At 39.0% G+C, this 17,479-nt stretch overlaps 3 protein-coding genes across 10 annotated transcripts in view; 2 read left to right on the top strand and 1 right to left on the bottom strand.

Annotated features, from left to right (window-relative positions):
• The window catches only part of LOC130187675 (uncharacterized), a 31,697-nt gene that overhangs the window by 9,903 nt on the left and 4,315 nt on the right, over positions 1–17,479 (bottom strand). For 3 of the 5 annotated variants that reach the window (XM_056405484.1, XM_056405482.1, XM_056405485.1), the window contains exons 1-3: positions 1,369–2,307; positions 783–1,115; positions 376–657 (exon numbers count right to left, since the gene is read on the bottom strand). The exons of 1 other annotated variant lie outside the window; for it this stretch is intronic. In XM_056405484.1, coding sequence (XP_056261459.1) covers positions 376–657; positions 783–1,115; positions 1,369–1,438 — 685 coding nt within the window. In that variant the 5' untranslated portion in view covers positions 1,439–2,307. Of the gene's footprint in view, positions 1–375; positions 658–782; positions 1,116–1,368; positions 2,308–17,479 lie in introns of those variants that run through there. One more of the 5 variants, XM_056405483.1, reaches the window with a different exon arrangement.
• On the top strand, positions 3,173–8,450 carry LOC130187670 (cytochrome P450 2K1-like). 3 transcript variants are annotated; one of them, XM_056405469.1, is made up of 11 exons: positions 3,175–3,511; positions 3,614–3,776; positions 3,861–4,010; positions 4,110–4,270; positions 4,386–4,565; positions 5,306–5,447; positions 5,564–5,748; positions 6,483–6,624; positions 6,707–6,886; positions 7,647–7,788; positions 7,873–7,991. In XM_056405469.1, the coding sequence occupies exons 1-10, from the start codon at positions 3,305–3,307 to the stop codon at positions 7,685–7,687; spliced, it is 1,551 nt and encodes a 516-aa protein (XP_056261444.1). In that variant the 5' UTR covers positions 3,175–3,304; the 3' UTR covers positions 7,688–7,788; positions 7,873–7,991. The 3 variants fall into 3 exon arrangements, with proteins under 3 accessions (XP_056261446.1, XP_056261444.1, XP_056261445.1); XM_056405471.1 differs by lacking the exon at positions 7,873–7,991 and having other exon boundaries at positions 3,173–3,511; positions 6,707–7,201; positions 7,647–7,719; XM_056405470.1 differs by lacking the exons at positions 6,483–6,624; positions 6,707–6,886 and having other exon boundaries at positions 3,186–3,511; positions 7,873–8,450.
• Positions 10,120–15,851, top strand: LOC130187672 (cytochrome P450 2K1-like). Of its 2 annotated transcripts, XM_056405474.1 has the most exons (9): positions 10,120–10,409; positions 11,751–11,913; positions 12,464–12,613; positions 12,712–12,872; positions 13,030–13,209; positions 14,192–14,333; positions 14,423–14,607; positions 14,937–15,078; positions 15,163–15,851. In XM_056405474.1, exons 1-9 carry the CDS (start codon positions 10,203–10,205, stop codon positions 15,348–15,350), a joined length of 1,518 nt encoding a protein of 505 aa, XP_056261449.1. In that variant the 5' UTR covers positions 10,120–10,202; the 3' UTR covers positions 15,351–15,851. The 2 variants fall into 2 exon arrangements, with proteins under 2 accessions (XP_056261449.1, XP_056261450.1); XM_056405475.1 differs by lacking the exon at positions 10,120–10,409 and having other exon boundaries at positions 11,760–11,913; positions 12,418–12,613.

The raw sequence follows: 17,479 nt of genomic DNA, 5'->3' as shown, positions 1-17,479 counted from the left end.
GTGGTTAGATTCACAGAACTGATGTGCAAATGTCCATCACTCACACAACAACAGATCAGACATGAAGCAGTTTGTCACTGTGACATTAAAACCAGTTGTGATCTGAACTGGGAGGTTTTTCACTCAAGTCACAGAGTTCAACACAAACAGTGAAGTTGACTGTCTTTTTAATGTGAAGGTTAATTAATAAAACAGCATGAAAAGGTCGATGTGTGTAATGTTTCTGTTATTGATAGATGTTTCCATTTGGTACAACTGAATATGAAATTAGACAAAACAGAAACAACAAAGGAGTAAATGTGTAAAGTTTTCCATCTGCAGCAACAGAAGAAGATGATGTCGTCTGTAAAATTCAAATCCATCAAATAAACAAACCTGTTTTCTCTCCTGAGGACTGAGGGATGAAGGTAAACAGCAGCCGTTTCTTTCTGTTTATATCTGTCACTTCACACTTGAATGACTCCTGATACTTTGGCTTGTGATGAAGATGAAAAGTGTTAAATGACACACGGGCTGAGCAGGTACCAGGTGTTGACACTATGTTGATGGCATCATCCTTAATACCCTCATACAGCCACTGCACTGGGTATCCACACCGTCCAAATGTGAACACATAACAGAACATGACGGCCATTTCACTGTCCTCATGTTCAGTCACTGGTGAAGACGGAGACATTGAGAGAGAAAGACAAAAGAGAAATGAACTTCATCACTATAATAATCATCATGATTGTAAAGTTTCAGAGTTTTGTTCTAACAGACAGTTTGATGTAAATACTCACTGGTAACAACAGACAGACGAACCACAGCATCTGGAGCTTGTTGTCGTCCTGACTTGTCACGCTGTCTGCAGCCGTACAGACCAACATCCTCATCTGAGACCTTCTTCAGAACCAGAGAACAGTTCTCTGTCAGACTCAGTCTGTCTGATTTAGTCTGAGCATCTTTACCAAACTGACCCTGGACAACCAGGTCTACAGATGAGTCTAATGAATGACTGAAGGTCCAGTAAGTACTGCCACATTTATCCTGATCATCTCTGGCATTTTTACAAGGCAGAGCGGCTTCATCTCCATCTCTGAAAAAGAGGAAGGAATCTTGTCCTGTGACAGCTGCTGAGAAGACGAGAGAGAAACATGAACAAACAACTGAAAGAAAATCCAACTCTAACAAAACAACCATGTGTCACTAGCCTCTGCCCTCGGATACGACCCGTAGGACGGTACCAGCTGCAATGCATCTTATCCTCCATTAAACTCTGTTCACATCAAACAACACACTCAGCTGTTATAAGACTGTAGTTACTGAAGCACCACTAGTGAAGCTTTCTACTGTTTCCTTATCTGTGTGTGTTATATGTGTCCTTACCTGTGAACTGAAGCCCCAGCATCACAAACAAAGACATTTTAATCCATTTAGTCCATTTGAGTTCGACCATCGTGCTCCTGTCTCCTTCTCACCCCTTCGACTGAGAGAACAAATGAGCTGAAGCTTCTTTAGGAGGCGTTCACTTCCCTGTTTTAGTGAAGTGTCATTTCCTTACAACCACTTGAGTGTTTTTTCCCATCTTTCAGTCGATTCATTCATGTCTTCACAGACTATAATATTTTCACCTCTGAATTCTTGTAGATATCAAATTATGAAGAATCCAGATGTTTTCACAACACTGACTTTGCTGTGAATGTTTCGATCAAATGAAAAGAAGAAGAAGAGGACTGAGGAATCTAAAGGTGTGAAGACTGTTAGATCAGATAAATGTTTGCGTTGCAGCTCTTCTCTTCAGAAAACAGGTGATGTTTGACAGCGCAGGTGAACAGACAGGTGAAGAGCCAAACTCATCGTTCATGGAGCAACACGGTGAGACTGCAGCAGCTGGGAGAGAACGGATAAGATGACGTGTTACTGGTCTGAGACCTGTTGGTTCATCATTGTGTCTCTGAAGTAATTTCTTCTGAGAACTGAGAAGGAAGTGTTTTGGGTAATAATGTGGGTGGAACAGCAGCAGAGTTCTACATTAACGTCAGGTGCAAAATAAGAAGCTCAGGATGACAAGTGAACTATCATCATGGGCATCGGGTCAGGATGCACGGAAAGGAAAAGGCCACGAAACATCAATCCTCGGACAAAGGTTTATTCTGAAATCTCAAAATGATTGTATGTTCAAACTTGAAGGGAAAACACAACACACAATGAAGAGATCCAGTTCTAAGGTCAACAAACTGAACCACTACACCTAAAGATTCATCAGTAAAATCTTAAACACTACAGGAGAGAGTCCAAACCTACCTTCAATGTGCCAGCACTTATCACAAAGTCTAATATCTACCGCTGTTTTGGTTCTGGTGTTTGCTTCTATATTTGCTGTGTTTTTGCTATATATATATATATATATATGCTGCTGGTCGAGTGTGACATCTAATGGCAGTGACGATCGAACCTTTAAATAAGCTGATAAATTTAATTTCCAAGGCAATTAGCATTTGGGGTTTCTCTGTTGATCAACATTGAATACACTTAGTTGCCAATTTATTAGGTACAGCTGGGTAAAACAAACACAACAGTCATGATTTTTAGGTTTTAATGTTCAGTTTATGTTGAAACTGTTATAGAGACGTGTCAATTGGACTTCATGGAGTTTAGAGACTTCAGCTTGCAGTGCTGTTTGTTGAATTTTATATCCTATTATTTATCATCTATTGCTAGATTATGTATGGATTATTATACCTTAAAACAAATATTCCATTATTAAATGTCCTCAGTTGAAAATTTAAGTAAAGGTATTATTAGCAATATATGCAAAGTAAAAATGAACCATTGTGATATTATTATTTCTTATTGGATGGTTATAAATGGATGTGTGAGTAAATAGAAGCTGTTGGAAGTGCAGAGAAAATGCCAAAAGTCAACAACCAAAATGATACAAGCATCTGTTAAAATAACTGGGCAATGGTTAACGTGTCGAGGTGAAACTTTACTCCACATCTTCCTGCAACCTCTGTACAGACTTAATTACTCTCACTTTAAGATCACGTGACAAGATAGTGGCCTTCAAGATAAAGAAAGCTCAAACCTATCTTGTTAATCTTAATCTACAGATAAAACACATTGTTCTGAAAGGAGCTGATAACAACAAAGGTTTACTAATAGTTTTTTTTGTGGGTGAACTTTCCCATACTTGGGTCATACCTGTGGTCGGGGCTGTTTCCCTCACTGGCAGCTACAAAAGACACCTGTCCTCACACTCAGACTCAAACACAGCAGGGCAGGAGACTTACTGTGATACGACACTGGCGGCAAGCACACGATGGGGATATTAGATATTTTTCTCCAGTCCTCCAGTTCTGTCCCCCTGTTGGGGGCTCTGGTGGTCCTGCTGCTCGTCTACCTTGTTTCCACCTTCATCTTCAGCTCTCAGGAGAAAGGGAAGAATCCTCCAGGACCAAAACCGCTGCCTCTGTTTGGCAACCTGCTGCAGCTGGACCTGGACAGACCCTACAACACGTTACTGAAGGTGAGGAAGTAGTTTTCATCTTGGGTAGTTTTTTTGTTGTTGTTGATGTCTCCTCTGAGTTTGTGTCTTCTACAACTCATGATGTTTCTCCCCTGCCTGTAGCTTTCCAAGAAATATGGATCAGTGTTCACCGTCTATTTCGGACCCAAGAAAGTGGTGGTCCTGGCAGGATACAAGACAGTGAAGGAGGCACTTGTCAACCGTGCTGAAGAGTTTGGAGAAAGAGACCCGATGCAAATTGCGAAAGATTTTAATAAAGGACACGGTAAGGACAAAATAACAGCTTTTCCCAAATCATTAAACTTTACCTACCGTGTTCACAACCTTTGCTCATAATACTTCACTTCAGGAGTTTTATGGTCCAATGGTGATTCCTGGAGAGACATGAGGCGCTTTGCTTTAACCAACCTCAGAGACTTTGGGATGGGGAAGAAGGCCTGTGAGGACAAAATCACTGAGGAATGTGAGCACCTGATCGAAGTGTTTAAAAAATCTAAAGGTAAATGTCTGTAATTGAACCACCTGCATTATGAGCAATATTGAAGTCCTGAAAAAAATCCTTCTGATTCTGATTTTTTTTCCGTTTCCCTTGTCGCAGGAGAAACCTTTGATACGACCCAACCGATGAACTATGCAGTGTCTAATATCATCTGCTCCATTGTCTATGGCAGCAGGTTTGAATACGATGACACAGAATTCACATCTCTGGTGGATCGGACAAACAGAAACATTCAGCTTGCAGGCTCCCCATCAATACAGGTATCATTTCATATGTTTGTAAGGCTTTGAGCACTGTGATTTCACTATACATGAAACTATTGCAACAGAGTAGAAGAAATAATTTCATTTTTCACTTACCTGTTTTGTTGTGCAGGTGTACAACCTGTTCCCATGGATTGGGAGATGGATCGCCACCAAGAAGGAATTCAACAAACTGACTGACGCCAATAAGAAACAGAACTTACAGCTGTTCAGACGTCTTAGAGAGACCCTCAACCCACAGATGTGCAGAGGCTTCGTGGATGCCTTTCTGGTCCGCAAGCAACATCTGGAGGTTGGGAAATTATAATAACTTGATAAACTTGCTGTTTTGGTTTATTGCTATATTTTATTTCAAATGAAGCTTTGACAAATTATGTTGGATCAATGTGTGGACATTAGAGTCCCACTTTTGATTCCCCTGTTTGAGTGCAATGTGCTGCAAAGCTTCAGAATCCTATTAACAAAGGCCTCCTATGTTCCTGGTTGTTACAGCTGGTTGTGTTTGTGAGTTGGAAAGCACAGGTGTGTAAAGGCCAGGTCAAGTCCACAAGGACCCCTGTGCAGATGTCCACATGTAGCCAAGAAGTTGTGACTCTAGACAGTCCGCTCTTGAAGCGCCACGGCTGTGCATGTCTGTACTGTATTCTACCTTACTCTATTCTTCAGCCAACTGGAGCAGGTGATGCTATTTTCAAAGTACAGACAGGTGTTTACATCTGGTTCGGCAGTTCACAGGTGATAAGAGAGCCTGCTAGATTTATAGATGGTGTGGATTTGGAGTCCAGTTAACATGTCCTACCAGGGAAATTTATATTTCACCTTATTTACCAAAGTAAATGCAGTCATGGATTTACTTTCCACTGTTACACTGATGAATGTTGGTAACAACCTTCCCAGGCCAAAGGTAGACTCATCAGTCACAAGAGGTGAACCGTAACCCTTAGTGGTTTTGCTTCATTCAAAGTAATGAAACACATGTAAAGTTCTGGATAAGATGTTTCAGTGACTGCACTGGTTCATCTTTACATACAGGAATCTGGGATTACCAACAGTCACTTCCACAATGAAAACCTTATGAACACAGTCCTGAATCTCTTTGCTGCTGGCACGGACACAACAGCAACGACACTGAGGTGGGGACTTCTGCTGATGGCGAAGTATCCAAAAATACAAGGTTAGGAACTTGAGACATCCGCAGCTTTCATATAGCAACAACCGGTAGAGGCAGCAACGTCTTCTTCACCAACACAAAAATCATCTTCATAAAAACAAACATCTTTCATCTGCCAGACCAGGTCCAGGAGGAGCTGAGCAGGGTGATAGGAAGTCGTCAGGTGCAGGTTGAAGACAGGAAGAACCTGCCCTTCACTGACGCTGTCATCCATGAGACACAGAGACTGGCCAACATCGTCCCCATGGCGCTGCCTCACAAAACGAGCCAAGACGTCACCTTCCAGGGTTACTTCATCAAGAAGGTCAAACTGACATGAATGTGACTTGGAAAAATGAATTAAAGAGTCAAAAAATAGAGGAATCAATACATAAAGTAACATTTTAAAATAATATTAATTTCTAGTGACGGTAAAAATGAGAATAAATGGGGGCACTTTGCTTATATCATTCACCTACTCTCTCCTTGAATTTCTACTGATTCTATCAAATAAAAGCATGAACTGGACAAATAATAATAAATTAATAAAATTAAAAATTGAAATATATATTTTTTGGAACATTAGATCTTTTTCTAAAATGTATTTATATTTAAATGTCTTTGTGCTTCTTTATTCAATTTTTAATCAGTTACAAGGAGTGAACATGAGCTTTCTGTAGAAAAATATGAATAAGTATTGATTACTTTTCACACTTGAACTGGTTAACTTTCATTCTTAAAATCTAGATTATTTGTTCAATTTTGGAACTTTTTATACTTAATCTATCATAATTACACTTAATTCCACAGAGGTAGAGATGTCCTGCTGTGGTGCTGAATACTTTAACTTTCATATGCCTTTTAATTCATTTATATCTGTATTTTTCTAATTCAGGAAGTCTCGTTAAGTCTTCCATATGTTTTTCATGTTATAAATACAAAATATACCAATAATTAAAAATGTAGCATGTTTGCATTTCTACAGTCCATGAAACATTTGAATGCTGGAGAGCATTGTTTAACATATAGAAAGCTTTTTAATTTCTGTGTTGTCCACAGGGGACCACGGTGTATCCTCTCCTGACATCTGTCCTCTATGACGACAACGAGTGGGAGAAACCACACACGTTTCATCCTGCTCACTTCCTGGACAAAGACGGGAAGTTTGTCAAGCGAGACGCATTCATGCCTTTTTCTGCAGGTTTGTGAGCTCAACGATTTGCACCTGTTGTTGACGTTCACACAGATGACACACAAACATTTTCCTTTGCTCTCTGTTACAGGTCGCAGGATTTGTCTCGGGGAGGGTCTGGCCCGGATGGAGCTCTTCGTCTTCTTCACCACCCTCCTGCAGCACTTTCGTTTCACTCCTCCACCTGGAGTTTCAGAGGATGAACTGGATCTGACTCCACGTGTGGGCTTCACCCTCAACCCTTCACACCACAAACTGTGTGCTGTCTCCTGTATGTGACAACAGAGCTTGAAAATGCAGCTCGACTGACTTATATGCAAGAGAATAGATTTTAACTTGTAGGCTTTAATACTTTTTTAGAGGACCTCATATCACAGCAGTGAACTTTATTAATCAGTTCCTTTCTATTCTGTCAGAGTAGAGAAACTAATGTAACTACTTCATCATGAAGATCTGGTATGTCCATAATTACAATGCTGCACCTCCTGCCGATCTCACACTCTAACTCTAAGATCCTGAGACACCTGAACTTCTTCCTTTGGAGCAGAAATGTAATTCTACTGTACCATGGCCTCACATACAACATGTAAATTATAATAAATTAACATCAACAATATGTATTAACATAAATCATAAATTTTGCAGTCATTTGATCATAAGTCAAAGTATTGGACAATAATATTTTTGACCTGATGATGGCGCCAAATGAAAGGTGACCACTGATATCTGCACCAAATTGCATTGGAGTTCATCCAATAGTTGTTAGGTCATTTATTTAGAACCAAAAATGTGAACCTACTGTCAGTACGTTTCATCAGTGTTAAAATGAACATGTGATATTTCTCTAATTCTTTTTATCTGTTGAATTATCCTTTTTTGAGACTTATCAATGTATTTGAAAAATTCTATCTTTTTATCTATTAAGTTGTTCAACAAAGTCCTTAAAACGTTTTAGTATTTCATCAAAATAAATAATTAAGGGATAATATGATGAGTACAGAAAAGCCTCACAGATTTTATGTTGTCCACAGGGGACCACAGTGTATCCTCTCCTCACATCTGTCCTGTATGATGAGAGTGAGTGGGAGAAACCATACTCCTTTTATCCTGCTCACTTCCTGGACAAAGATGGAAAGTTTGTCAAGCGAGATGCATTCCTACCTTTTTCTGCAGGTTTGTGAGTTCGAGCATCTCTTAATGTCAGTGTTTATTTCCACTGGCAGATGACTTCAAGTGTTTTTGTGCTGTCCCTCACAGGTCGCAGGATTTGTCTCGGAGAGAGTCTGGCCAGGATGGAGCTCTTCATCTTCTTCACCACCCTCCTACAGCAATTTCGTTTCACTCCTCCGCCCGGACTTTCAGAGGATGAACTGGATCTGACTGCACGTGCAGGCCTTACCCTCAGACCTTCACCTCAAAAACTTTGTGCTGTCCCCCGTATGTGAGGAGGGGGAGGGCTTAGTAATGAAAAAAACATTGTAGTTTAACAGTAGGAGTGGTAGTAGTTAATGTGAAAAATACCACTGATAAATTAAATAAAACGTATGTGAACTGCTTCTTTAGACTCCTGCCCACTTAAGGCATTTAAGATTTGATTGTCACTGCCACCGGATGTTGCACTAGACCACCAGCATTTCAGACCAAAATAAATGCTTTGTCAGCCACACATCTGGTCTCCATTCAGTTTCTCAGCTAGGTGTTATGATGTCCAGTTAAAGCGGCAACTACATACACAAGAGGCACAACTGAATAAAGTTACTTTGTTACACGACAACAGAAAACAATCTAGCCACAACCATTAGCCCACGATAGCACTGACATGATATGCTCCACAGCAATGCTGGCATCAAGCCAACTAGTGATAGCTGCAGCAAGTTAACTAACATTATCATGCCTACTCTAGCTGGTCATTAATGAGCATCTACCTGTTCATTAATGACCAGTCATTAATGAACAGCTAGATGCATGGGGGTGACGAAAAGCCAGTTCCAAGTCAAGCTGGAGCCTTTTAGCAGCTTGTAGGGTTTTTCATATCAGTAAAACCAGACCAGCATTGATTCTGGTCCACGATTGCACTGGGAAAGAAAATGAGCCTTGGACTTATCTGCGTAGACTGGAATGCACGCATGACACTGAAGGAGCTGGTAAAAACTTAAAAAACTGTGGTTGTTTTGATGTTCCACCAGCCAAAAGGGATTTGAGCTGGTAGTCCCCATAGCCAGTCCACCTATGATTTGGTCATACCTCTTTCTTTATCTGTGGCCTGTTAGGTGAAAAGCGTGGTTTCTTCAGTGGAGGAAATTCTGGAAGGTCGCTTCCACTCGAACGCTGCGTACTGCACTATGCCATCTCGTGTGTGGCCGGTCCCTGTATGATTATAAACGTGAGGAATTAATGTTAAATAACTTTAATTAGAATCACAGTTGTCTGCTGGGCACAATCTTAATCAGGAAAAGAAAAAACAAATGTTGACACAGGTTCTGATTATACGATCAATTTGGAAGTCTGGGGAACTTGTTCAATAACCCAACCAGGTAAAACTCCTGAATTCCTGAAAACAAAGGGGGTGCATCTTTTAAAAGCTAATATTGAAAAGCTACAAGACTAATTAAAGCAAAGTACTAAGTACTAAACTATATTGATGTCGAAGCATATCTCTACAACAATTAACCCTCCATTGTCTCACTGCTCAGGACTACCAGTGATTTCTAAAATTAGATAATATATGTCATTTTATATTGGTAATGAAATGCAAAGCCAACACTGGACATGAAAGGGTGCACTAGCTAAGAGCTAACTAGCTAGCTAACATTAGTTAGCTAAACTGTAACTTCAGGAAAAAGTTAGAACCTAGCTAACATTTGTTAGGTGCTATCGCTAGGTTCTAACATTTGTTAGCTAGGTGCAACATAAGGCAAAAGCTAGAAGCTAGTTAATGGTAGCGTTGGTCCATATATTCTTGACACAATCTAATTCAGAAACTCTGAAGGTAAGAAAGTAAAGTGTATTAAACAAACTAAATAATTAGCTACTGCTACTTACATTACATACAGTGTCTCAATTTGCTTGCACAAGGGCAGGGACGCCAACAGAAAAGGCCAAGTCACCCTTGGTCTTCATTCTGTGACACATGCACACCTTTTTCCTATCAATACTATGTTCAGAACATGGATTTAAACATAACATGCTCAAATATTTAGGATTCAATGAGACAACAACAAGGGGAATGGAATAAAACATGGAATCCTTATCAATGGTGAAGCATTATAACCAAACACACACACAGTCTCAGACTTATGCAGAATAAAAACAAGTGTTGCGACATGATATGTATACTGTATGTTGCAACAGCAGGAGCAGTCTGTGTTAATCTCTGAACCAGATTTCAGAGAACATGACCTAAATACCTTACAGCAGACGACAAACACTTGTTGGGCTAGTTTTCCTCAGTATGTCCCTCCCCTTGGGCTGTGCCTATTCTCCATGCACAAAAAGAAACCGCTCTTTACAAAAACATTAACAGAGGCTCTAGAAGCAAATCCATATTGTGAGGAACACTGACAGCTTAAGGATACTCTTCTTAAATCATGGAGATATTAGATCTATTTTTCCAGACCTTCAGTTCTGTCTCCCTGTTGGGAACTATAATGATCCTGCTGCTCGTCTACCTTGTTTCGACCTTCAGCTTCACCTCCCAGGAGGACAAGAAGGAGCCTCCAGGTCCCAGACCGCTTCCCCTGCTTGGTAACCTGCTGCAGATGGATCTCAAGAGGCCCTATAAGACGTTACTGAGGGTATCCACTTTCTCCTGTGTGTGTGTGTGTGTGTGTGTGTGCTTCTGACTTAGGTTACTTTTGGGGACTAATTTCAGACTAAATCCCAGTCACCAGAGGAGAAAAGCTCCATTAGGAAAAAGATGATTTTTGGGTCAGTGGTTGTAGTTAGGTTCTAGTTAGGTTCCTGGCAAGTCTCCAGGAAATTATTGCAAGTCAATGTAGTTTTTCCCAATGTGAAAAAACTAAATGAGTTTGTGTGCATGTGTGAATCAGGCTTCATCTAAAAAGGTCCAATCAGGAATTAAGAAAACCAGCTGTTTATCTAAAAGTGAACACATTAACAGCCTGGTATGATTCATTATCGTTGTTTTACCTGTTTCTGCCATTTATGTAATAAATAATAATTTATACATTATTATATGAAAACCACATTAAATACAAATTAATACTTGCTAAAGATGTGCTGCAACAAGGGATTAATACTTAAAATATATAAATTATTTACATATATAAAACACTGTCCAATCAAAATCAGCGCAGAAAGTCTCCTTCTATTCGTTAAATCCCTGCAGCGTCTGTAGAAGTGTTGTGTGGGTTCACCCATAACCTGCAGGTCGGGCGCGTTCAGGTAAGTTCATACTAGAAATGATCACGTGTTTGAGTATATGGCGTCAAAAAGCAGCCTTAGTTATAAGCTAAGTATAATAAATATAGTATAAATAATCTGCAAGACTGTGAAGTGAATCATCCTGTGATGTTTGGTTTTGCTCCGTGTGTGGAGGTTTGATGTGGTAAAAGTTAGCTAATGTATGAACCAAGGCACATACTAATAAGAAAGTGGATCACTGATCTGAAGGCAGCAGGACTAATAAGTTGTTAAATCTGCAGCCACAACGAAGTGCAGTTACTCATGGCGGTTCACTTTGTCCACCTTCGTTAAATCGCCTGAAAGAGACACCAGGCTGTGATAAAACAGACCTCTACATACATGACATAACTAGATATTGTGCTTTTTATGAAGGAGAGGTCAGGTTAACAGGGCTCATTATAGGCCGTTTATAATCTGTTTTATCCTTGAAACAAATTAAATAAAAATTGTATAATATAGATAAAGATAACCAAATAAAGATATGTAAATGACAAAAACAGATAAAACAATAATTATGATTAGAGTTAGGAGTCACACATGCATGAGACTTTTAGTAAATGATCAAACAAGTGTCTGTTCATGCGTCTCGTCCTCCGTGACCCTTTTCAACCCCCATAATGTGTGTGTGTGTGTGTGTGTGTGTGTGTGTGTGTGTGTGTGTGTGTGTGTGTGTTCAAGTAAGTATCTGTAATATATGCTGCTTTTCTTAGTTTTCCAAGAAATATGGATCCGTGTTCACCATCTATATGGGAGCCAAGAAAGTGGTGGTCCTCGCGGGATATAAGACAGTGAAGGAAGCACTTGTCAACTATGCTGAAGAGTTTGGAGACAGAGATCCGATGCTAATTATGCATGAAGTTAGTCAAGGACACGGTAAGACAAGAAAAAAATAAACAACAACAACAACAACAACAACAAGCTTTTCCTGCAGTGTACCACTCAACATTTAGGAAATGTTCACAATGTGTATTTTCTTCATGTTCTGATTACACAATGAAGCCTATTAGCTATGGTTGAAAATAGACTTCCAGAGGGAAAACATCTGATAGGAAATGTTAAATATTTGCTGATATGTGCCAAGAAAGTTTTGGCAGGGACATGCTGATATGGGAGGAGAGTGCAGGGGTTAATGCAGCATGACCATCAGGTCTTACGGAAACAGTCTATAAATACTCTGTTGTTTTGTTCCTGTATTTGTGTCAAAGGCTGGTGTTGATTGTATAGAAGAGATTTGTCTGTATAAGAGAGAGGTTTCAGTTGAACATGTCCTGAGTGTTGTATGTAACTGTATCCTCTGTGAAGATAAAAAAAAGAGTAATAAAGGAGCATTTCATCAATCTCACTCCTTAAGTTATTCTTTCTTTTCATATGATACAGAGAAGAATTTCCCTCACACACATTTTGTTGAAATGCTTCGTCTCAGGGGTTTTATGGTCCAATGGAGAATCATGGAAAGAAATGAGGCGCTTTGCTTTGACGAACCTGAGAGATTATGGGATGGGTAAAAAGGCATGTGAGGACAAAATCTCAGAGGAAACTCACTACCTCACAGAAGTGTTTAAGAAATTCAAAGGTAGGTGTTTCAACCACCTGCATGATAAGCAACAGGCTTCATAGGAATCACCTATGATTTTAATTTTTGTTGTTGTTTTTTTGTTTTTCTGTTTGCAGGAGAAGCCTTTGACACGACCCAACCAGTGAACTATGCAGTCTCTAATATTATCTGCTCCATGGTCTATGGCAGCAGGTTTGAATATGACGATCCAGAGTTTACATCCATGGTAGATCGAGCAAACGGAACTATTCAACTTGTGGGCTCTCCATCAATACAGGTATCAGTTCATATGTTTATGAATCCAATACTTTCAGTACTGTGATTTAAATAGAAATAACAAATAAACTCTTGAAAGCGAATAGAACTGAATCTGAGTATCCAGTCAAATCTTTACGATATTTCAAATACTGATGTGTATACATATATTTTGACAGGTGTACAACCTGTTCCCATGGATTGGTAGATGGATCGCCAACAGGAAGCTATTCCACAAATTGTATGATGCCAATAAGAAAATGAACTTGGAGCTGATCAGACGTCTGAAAGAGACCCTCAATCCAGAGATGTGCAGAGGTTTTGTGGATGCCTTTCTGGTCCGCAAGCAACATCTGGAGGTTGGGAATCACCTACTTATCATAACTGCCATAGTGCTGTGATCTTGATTTAACACGTAGACATTTAACTCACCTGTTTAACTTTTATCAAGGCTTAAAGTTATGCATAATTAAGGTGGCCTCTTTTATTGACAGGGGGGTTCTCTCCAGTTTGATTGGCGTCACCTCAGCTCAGTAGAGTCACTGAACATGACCTCTAGGCCGCGTGTGTGGTGTTGGTGCCTCTTGGAGGCTTTTTAATGCAATTATCAGACAATTAATATAGCTTGTTGTGCAGATAATCTTTGCATTTAAAAGACAAAGATCCTCTTGATCCAAACATAACTGGCTTTGTTTGCAAGTTAGAGGCATAGATACATTAATGGACAATTAGATTTATTCGGTTTGAGTTTTTATCTTCACGTTGCAAGATTGTTCATCATTGTTCATCAGGGAGACAAGCATGAATCACCAATAATCAGAAATGGTAAGATGATAATCCAGAGTCAACAGTTTGTTGCAAACATTTTACATGTACATCCTACATGTACTTTAAATGATTATTTGAAAACGGCCCCTATTTTTAACAACGTGTTCATGTTCATAGATTTCAGCTGTGTTACTGTATTTTTTTCATAACTAATACAATCAATGGTTGAAGCTACAGAAGAGTAATCTTACTTCATGTTATGCCACAGGTAGCAATAATAAAGGTTGTGTCTTGGGGAATTAACCACCACTAAGTCTTAGGGCTATGAAAACTACTCACAAGCCACAATATACACTGGATGTCTTGTTGCTCGTGTCAACATGTGGGCATACCTGAACCCAAATTAGGTCAACTCACTTCCTGCAGTTGCCTCACTTCATTCCATTTAACCAAGTGAATCAGAAACAGAGTGATAAGCAGCAAAACCTACACCAAACCAAACAAACAATATCCTCACTGATGCCAGGTAAAGGTCTACTTCAAGATTTCCTTCATTTTTCTCTGTATTTGCAGAAATCTGAGATTACCAACAGTCACTTCCACAATGAAAACCTTTTGATGACAGTTATTCATCTGTTTGCTGCTGGCACTGAAACAACCTCAACTACGCTTAGATGGGGGCTCCTGTTTATGGCTAAATATCCAAAAATCCAAGGTAACAGACTGTAAACGTGCACAGCTTTCAAACTTAACCACACATTCCAAGCTTCATCATATAAATAAAAAAGATTCCCTCCCTCCCAGACCAGGTCCAGGAGGAGCTGAGCAGGGTGATAGGAAGTCGTCAGGTGCAGGTTGAAGACAGGAAGAACCTGCCCTTCACTGACGCTGTCATCCATGAGACACAGAGACTGGCCAACATCATCCCCTTTTCACTGCCTCACAAAACAAGCCAAGACATCACCTTCCAGGGTTACTTCATCAAGAAGGTCAGACTCAGCAAAACTACTAATTCGGAGGATAGAAACTATCAAACAAGAAAATACTAAATAAATAAAAATGTCAAAAATGATTGGTAAAATTAGCTAAATGAAATACTGGGTAATAAATTATGACTACAGTTGACAGCCACATCAGTAACTGTGGGGTTGTCATTTGCTGGCCAAATTCTAGCATCCACATGTGCAAAGCTAATTTCAAGTTAATTTGATCATAAGTCAAAGTTTATTTTGACCTTATGATGGCGCTAATTAAATATCAATTGATTGATTTTTTTATTTTATTTCAAATTTATTGACAAATTTTATGTTGTCTACAGGGGACCACAGTGTTTCCTCTTTTGACATCAGTCCTGTATGATGAGAGTGAGTGGGAGAAACCATACTCCTTTTATCCTGCTCACTTCCTGGACAAAGATGGAAAGTTTGTCAAGCGAGATGCATTCCTACCTTTTTCTGCAGGTTTGTGAGTTTGAGCATCTCTTAATGTCAGTGTTCATTTCTACTGGCCGATGACTTCAAGTGTTTCTGTGCTGTCCCTCACAGGTCGCAGGATTTGTCTCGGAGAGAGTCTGGCCAGGATGGAGCTCTTCATCTTCTTCACCACCCTCCTACAGCACTTTCGTTTCACTCCTCCACCTGGAGTTTCCGAGGATGAACTAGATCTGACCCCACGTGTCGGCTTCGCCCTCAACCCCTCACCTCATAAACTTTGTGCTGTCCCCTGTATGTGAGGAGGGGGAGGACCTAGTAATGAAAAGCCACATGTAGCTTAACAGTAGTAAACATATATAATCTAACAACACTAATGTAAATATATAACATAAAATGTATGTTACCTGCTTCTTTAAACCGTCCAAGCAATAATAATATTTTTCCTGAATTTTTGGATCTTTGGATATTCCGACAGGCAGTGAAATAGAGTACCTTTCTCTTCCAAATATTAAGTACAAACATCAGGAACATTAGCAGACATATGATTAAAATTTTTTACTGTTTTGTGTGTTATCCATATCCAAATATTCATTTTCCAGGCATTTCATTTATCTAGTGTTGATTCAGTACTCTATGCTACCAATATTTTATAATATTTACATACATGGCCCTTCCAGATTCATAGTTCACTTATTATATGTATCCTGATCCCACAAAGGGCTATCTTGTAACTTGTGATGCAAAATGAAGGTGTAATATTTTGATGTATTTTTCAACAATAAATAATGCTGCAAAAATCAGTTCACTAGCAATGTTTTATCCAATCCATGAGATGCTACATTCTTTGAACCGCAGAGTCTTTAGGAAGTAAAAATTCAGGGCCTGTCTCATGGTTTTATGCTGCCTGTCTTTAATGTTCTATGTCTCTGTCCTGCATCTTGCTGCTCTCTGCCTAGACATCTTCACCTTTCTGCATTCCTTCCTGGCTGAAGACTTATTAAGATAATGCCTTGGAGCTGACATTAAACATATCAAATGTGCAATATAGAGAACACACATCTAAAAATCCCTTTTATGGTAAGCTTCAAAGCAATGACACACTCTAGTGACAATAAATCATGTATTTTCCTGACTCAATATTGTTAACCTTTCCTGGCTCACTGTCTGGACTGTAGTTCAGAAGCATTTATTTACTGGCAAATAGCCTAAAGAACACATACCTTACACTGCTATGATCACAGCTATACTGCTAACTTATAACTCTCCTCACACAATTCAGCACACAATTATTTGTTTATTATTATTGTTCAATTACATGAGCAGGTAAAAACGACTGAATTCCTGAATGAAAACAAAGGGCGTGCCTATTATAAAAGCTAATATCAAAAATGTAAAAGACTAATTACTAAAGTACTAAAATGAAATAATAAACTTGTTAATGTCAAAACCTTTGTCTACAACAACAAATCCTCTGTTGTCTAGCTGCTCATGACTGAGCGCCTCTATTTGCTAAAATGAAATAATATGATATTTTATACTGGTAATGAAATGCCAAACAAACATAGAAAATGAAGGGGCCCTCTATCAGCTAGATAACATTAGTTAGCTAATTTTTTACTTTTGCCTTAAGTTAAAGTTTAGCTAACTAATGTTGACTAGTTTCTAACTTTTGCCTTAACTTAGAAACTTGCTAACATTAGTTAGCTCAAGTGTAACTTAAGGCAAACGATAGAAACTAGCTTACATTTATTAGATAATGTATAACTTAAAGCAAAAGTTAGAAACTAGCTAACATTAGTTTGCTAAACTGTAACTTAAGGCAAAAGATAGAAACTAGCTAACATGAATTAGCTAAACTGTAACTTAAGGCAAAAGATAGACACTAGCTAACATTAATTAGCTAATCTATAACTTAAAGCAAAAGTTAGAAGCTATCTAACATTAAGCTAAACTGTAACTTAAAGCAAAAGTTGGAAACTAGCTAACATTAGCGTTCATCTATAGATTATTAATGCAATCTAATAGAGAAACTCTGAAATTCAGAGAGTAAAGTGTATTAAACAAGCTAGACATTTAGCTACTGCTACTGACATTTGCTTACACTGTCTCAATTTATGCTACGTATCAGGGAGTATAGACTTCAGAACCAGCATCCTTCAGAAGATGCGGTATAGCAATTGTAACCGAGAAAGCCAAACTGAAATGAGACAGTCTGGCATACGGAGGATGTCAGTGTAACTAGCTGTGCCCGCCCTTACTGTTGCGTCACAAACTTGTCCTGTCGCCTAGCAACCTTGACAACATATAATTTTTTTTTTCTTACAAAAACTTGAGGGTTTTAAATTTCCTTGTTTTTTTTTTTACTGTGATGAAAACAAATACTTACATTGTAATCCTAAGGCTCTCTGTCAGCGTTGTTTGCTTTCAT

This window comes from Seriola aureovittata, chromosome 19 (assembly GCF_021018895.1).
Source record: "Seriola aureovittata isolate HTS-2021-v1 ecotype China chromosome 19, ASM2101889v1, whole genome shotgun sequence".
NCBI lineage: Eukaryota > Metazoa > Chordata > Actinopteri > Carangiformes > Carangidae > Seriola > Seriola aureovittata.
Note: the sequence above shows the minus strand (reverse complement) of the source record. Positions and strands in the feature narration are given on the sequence as shown.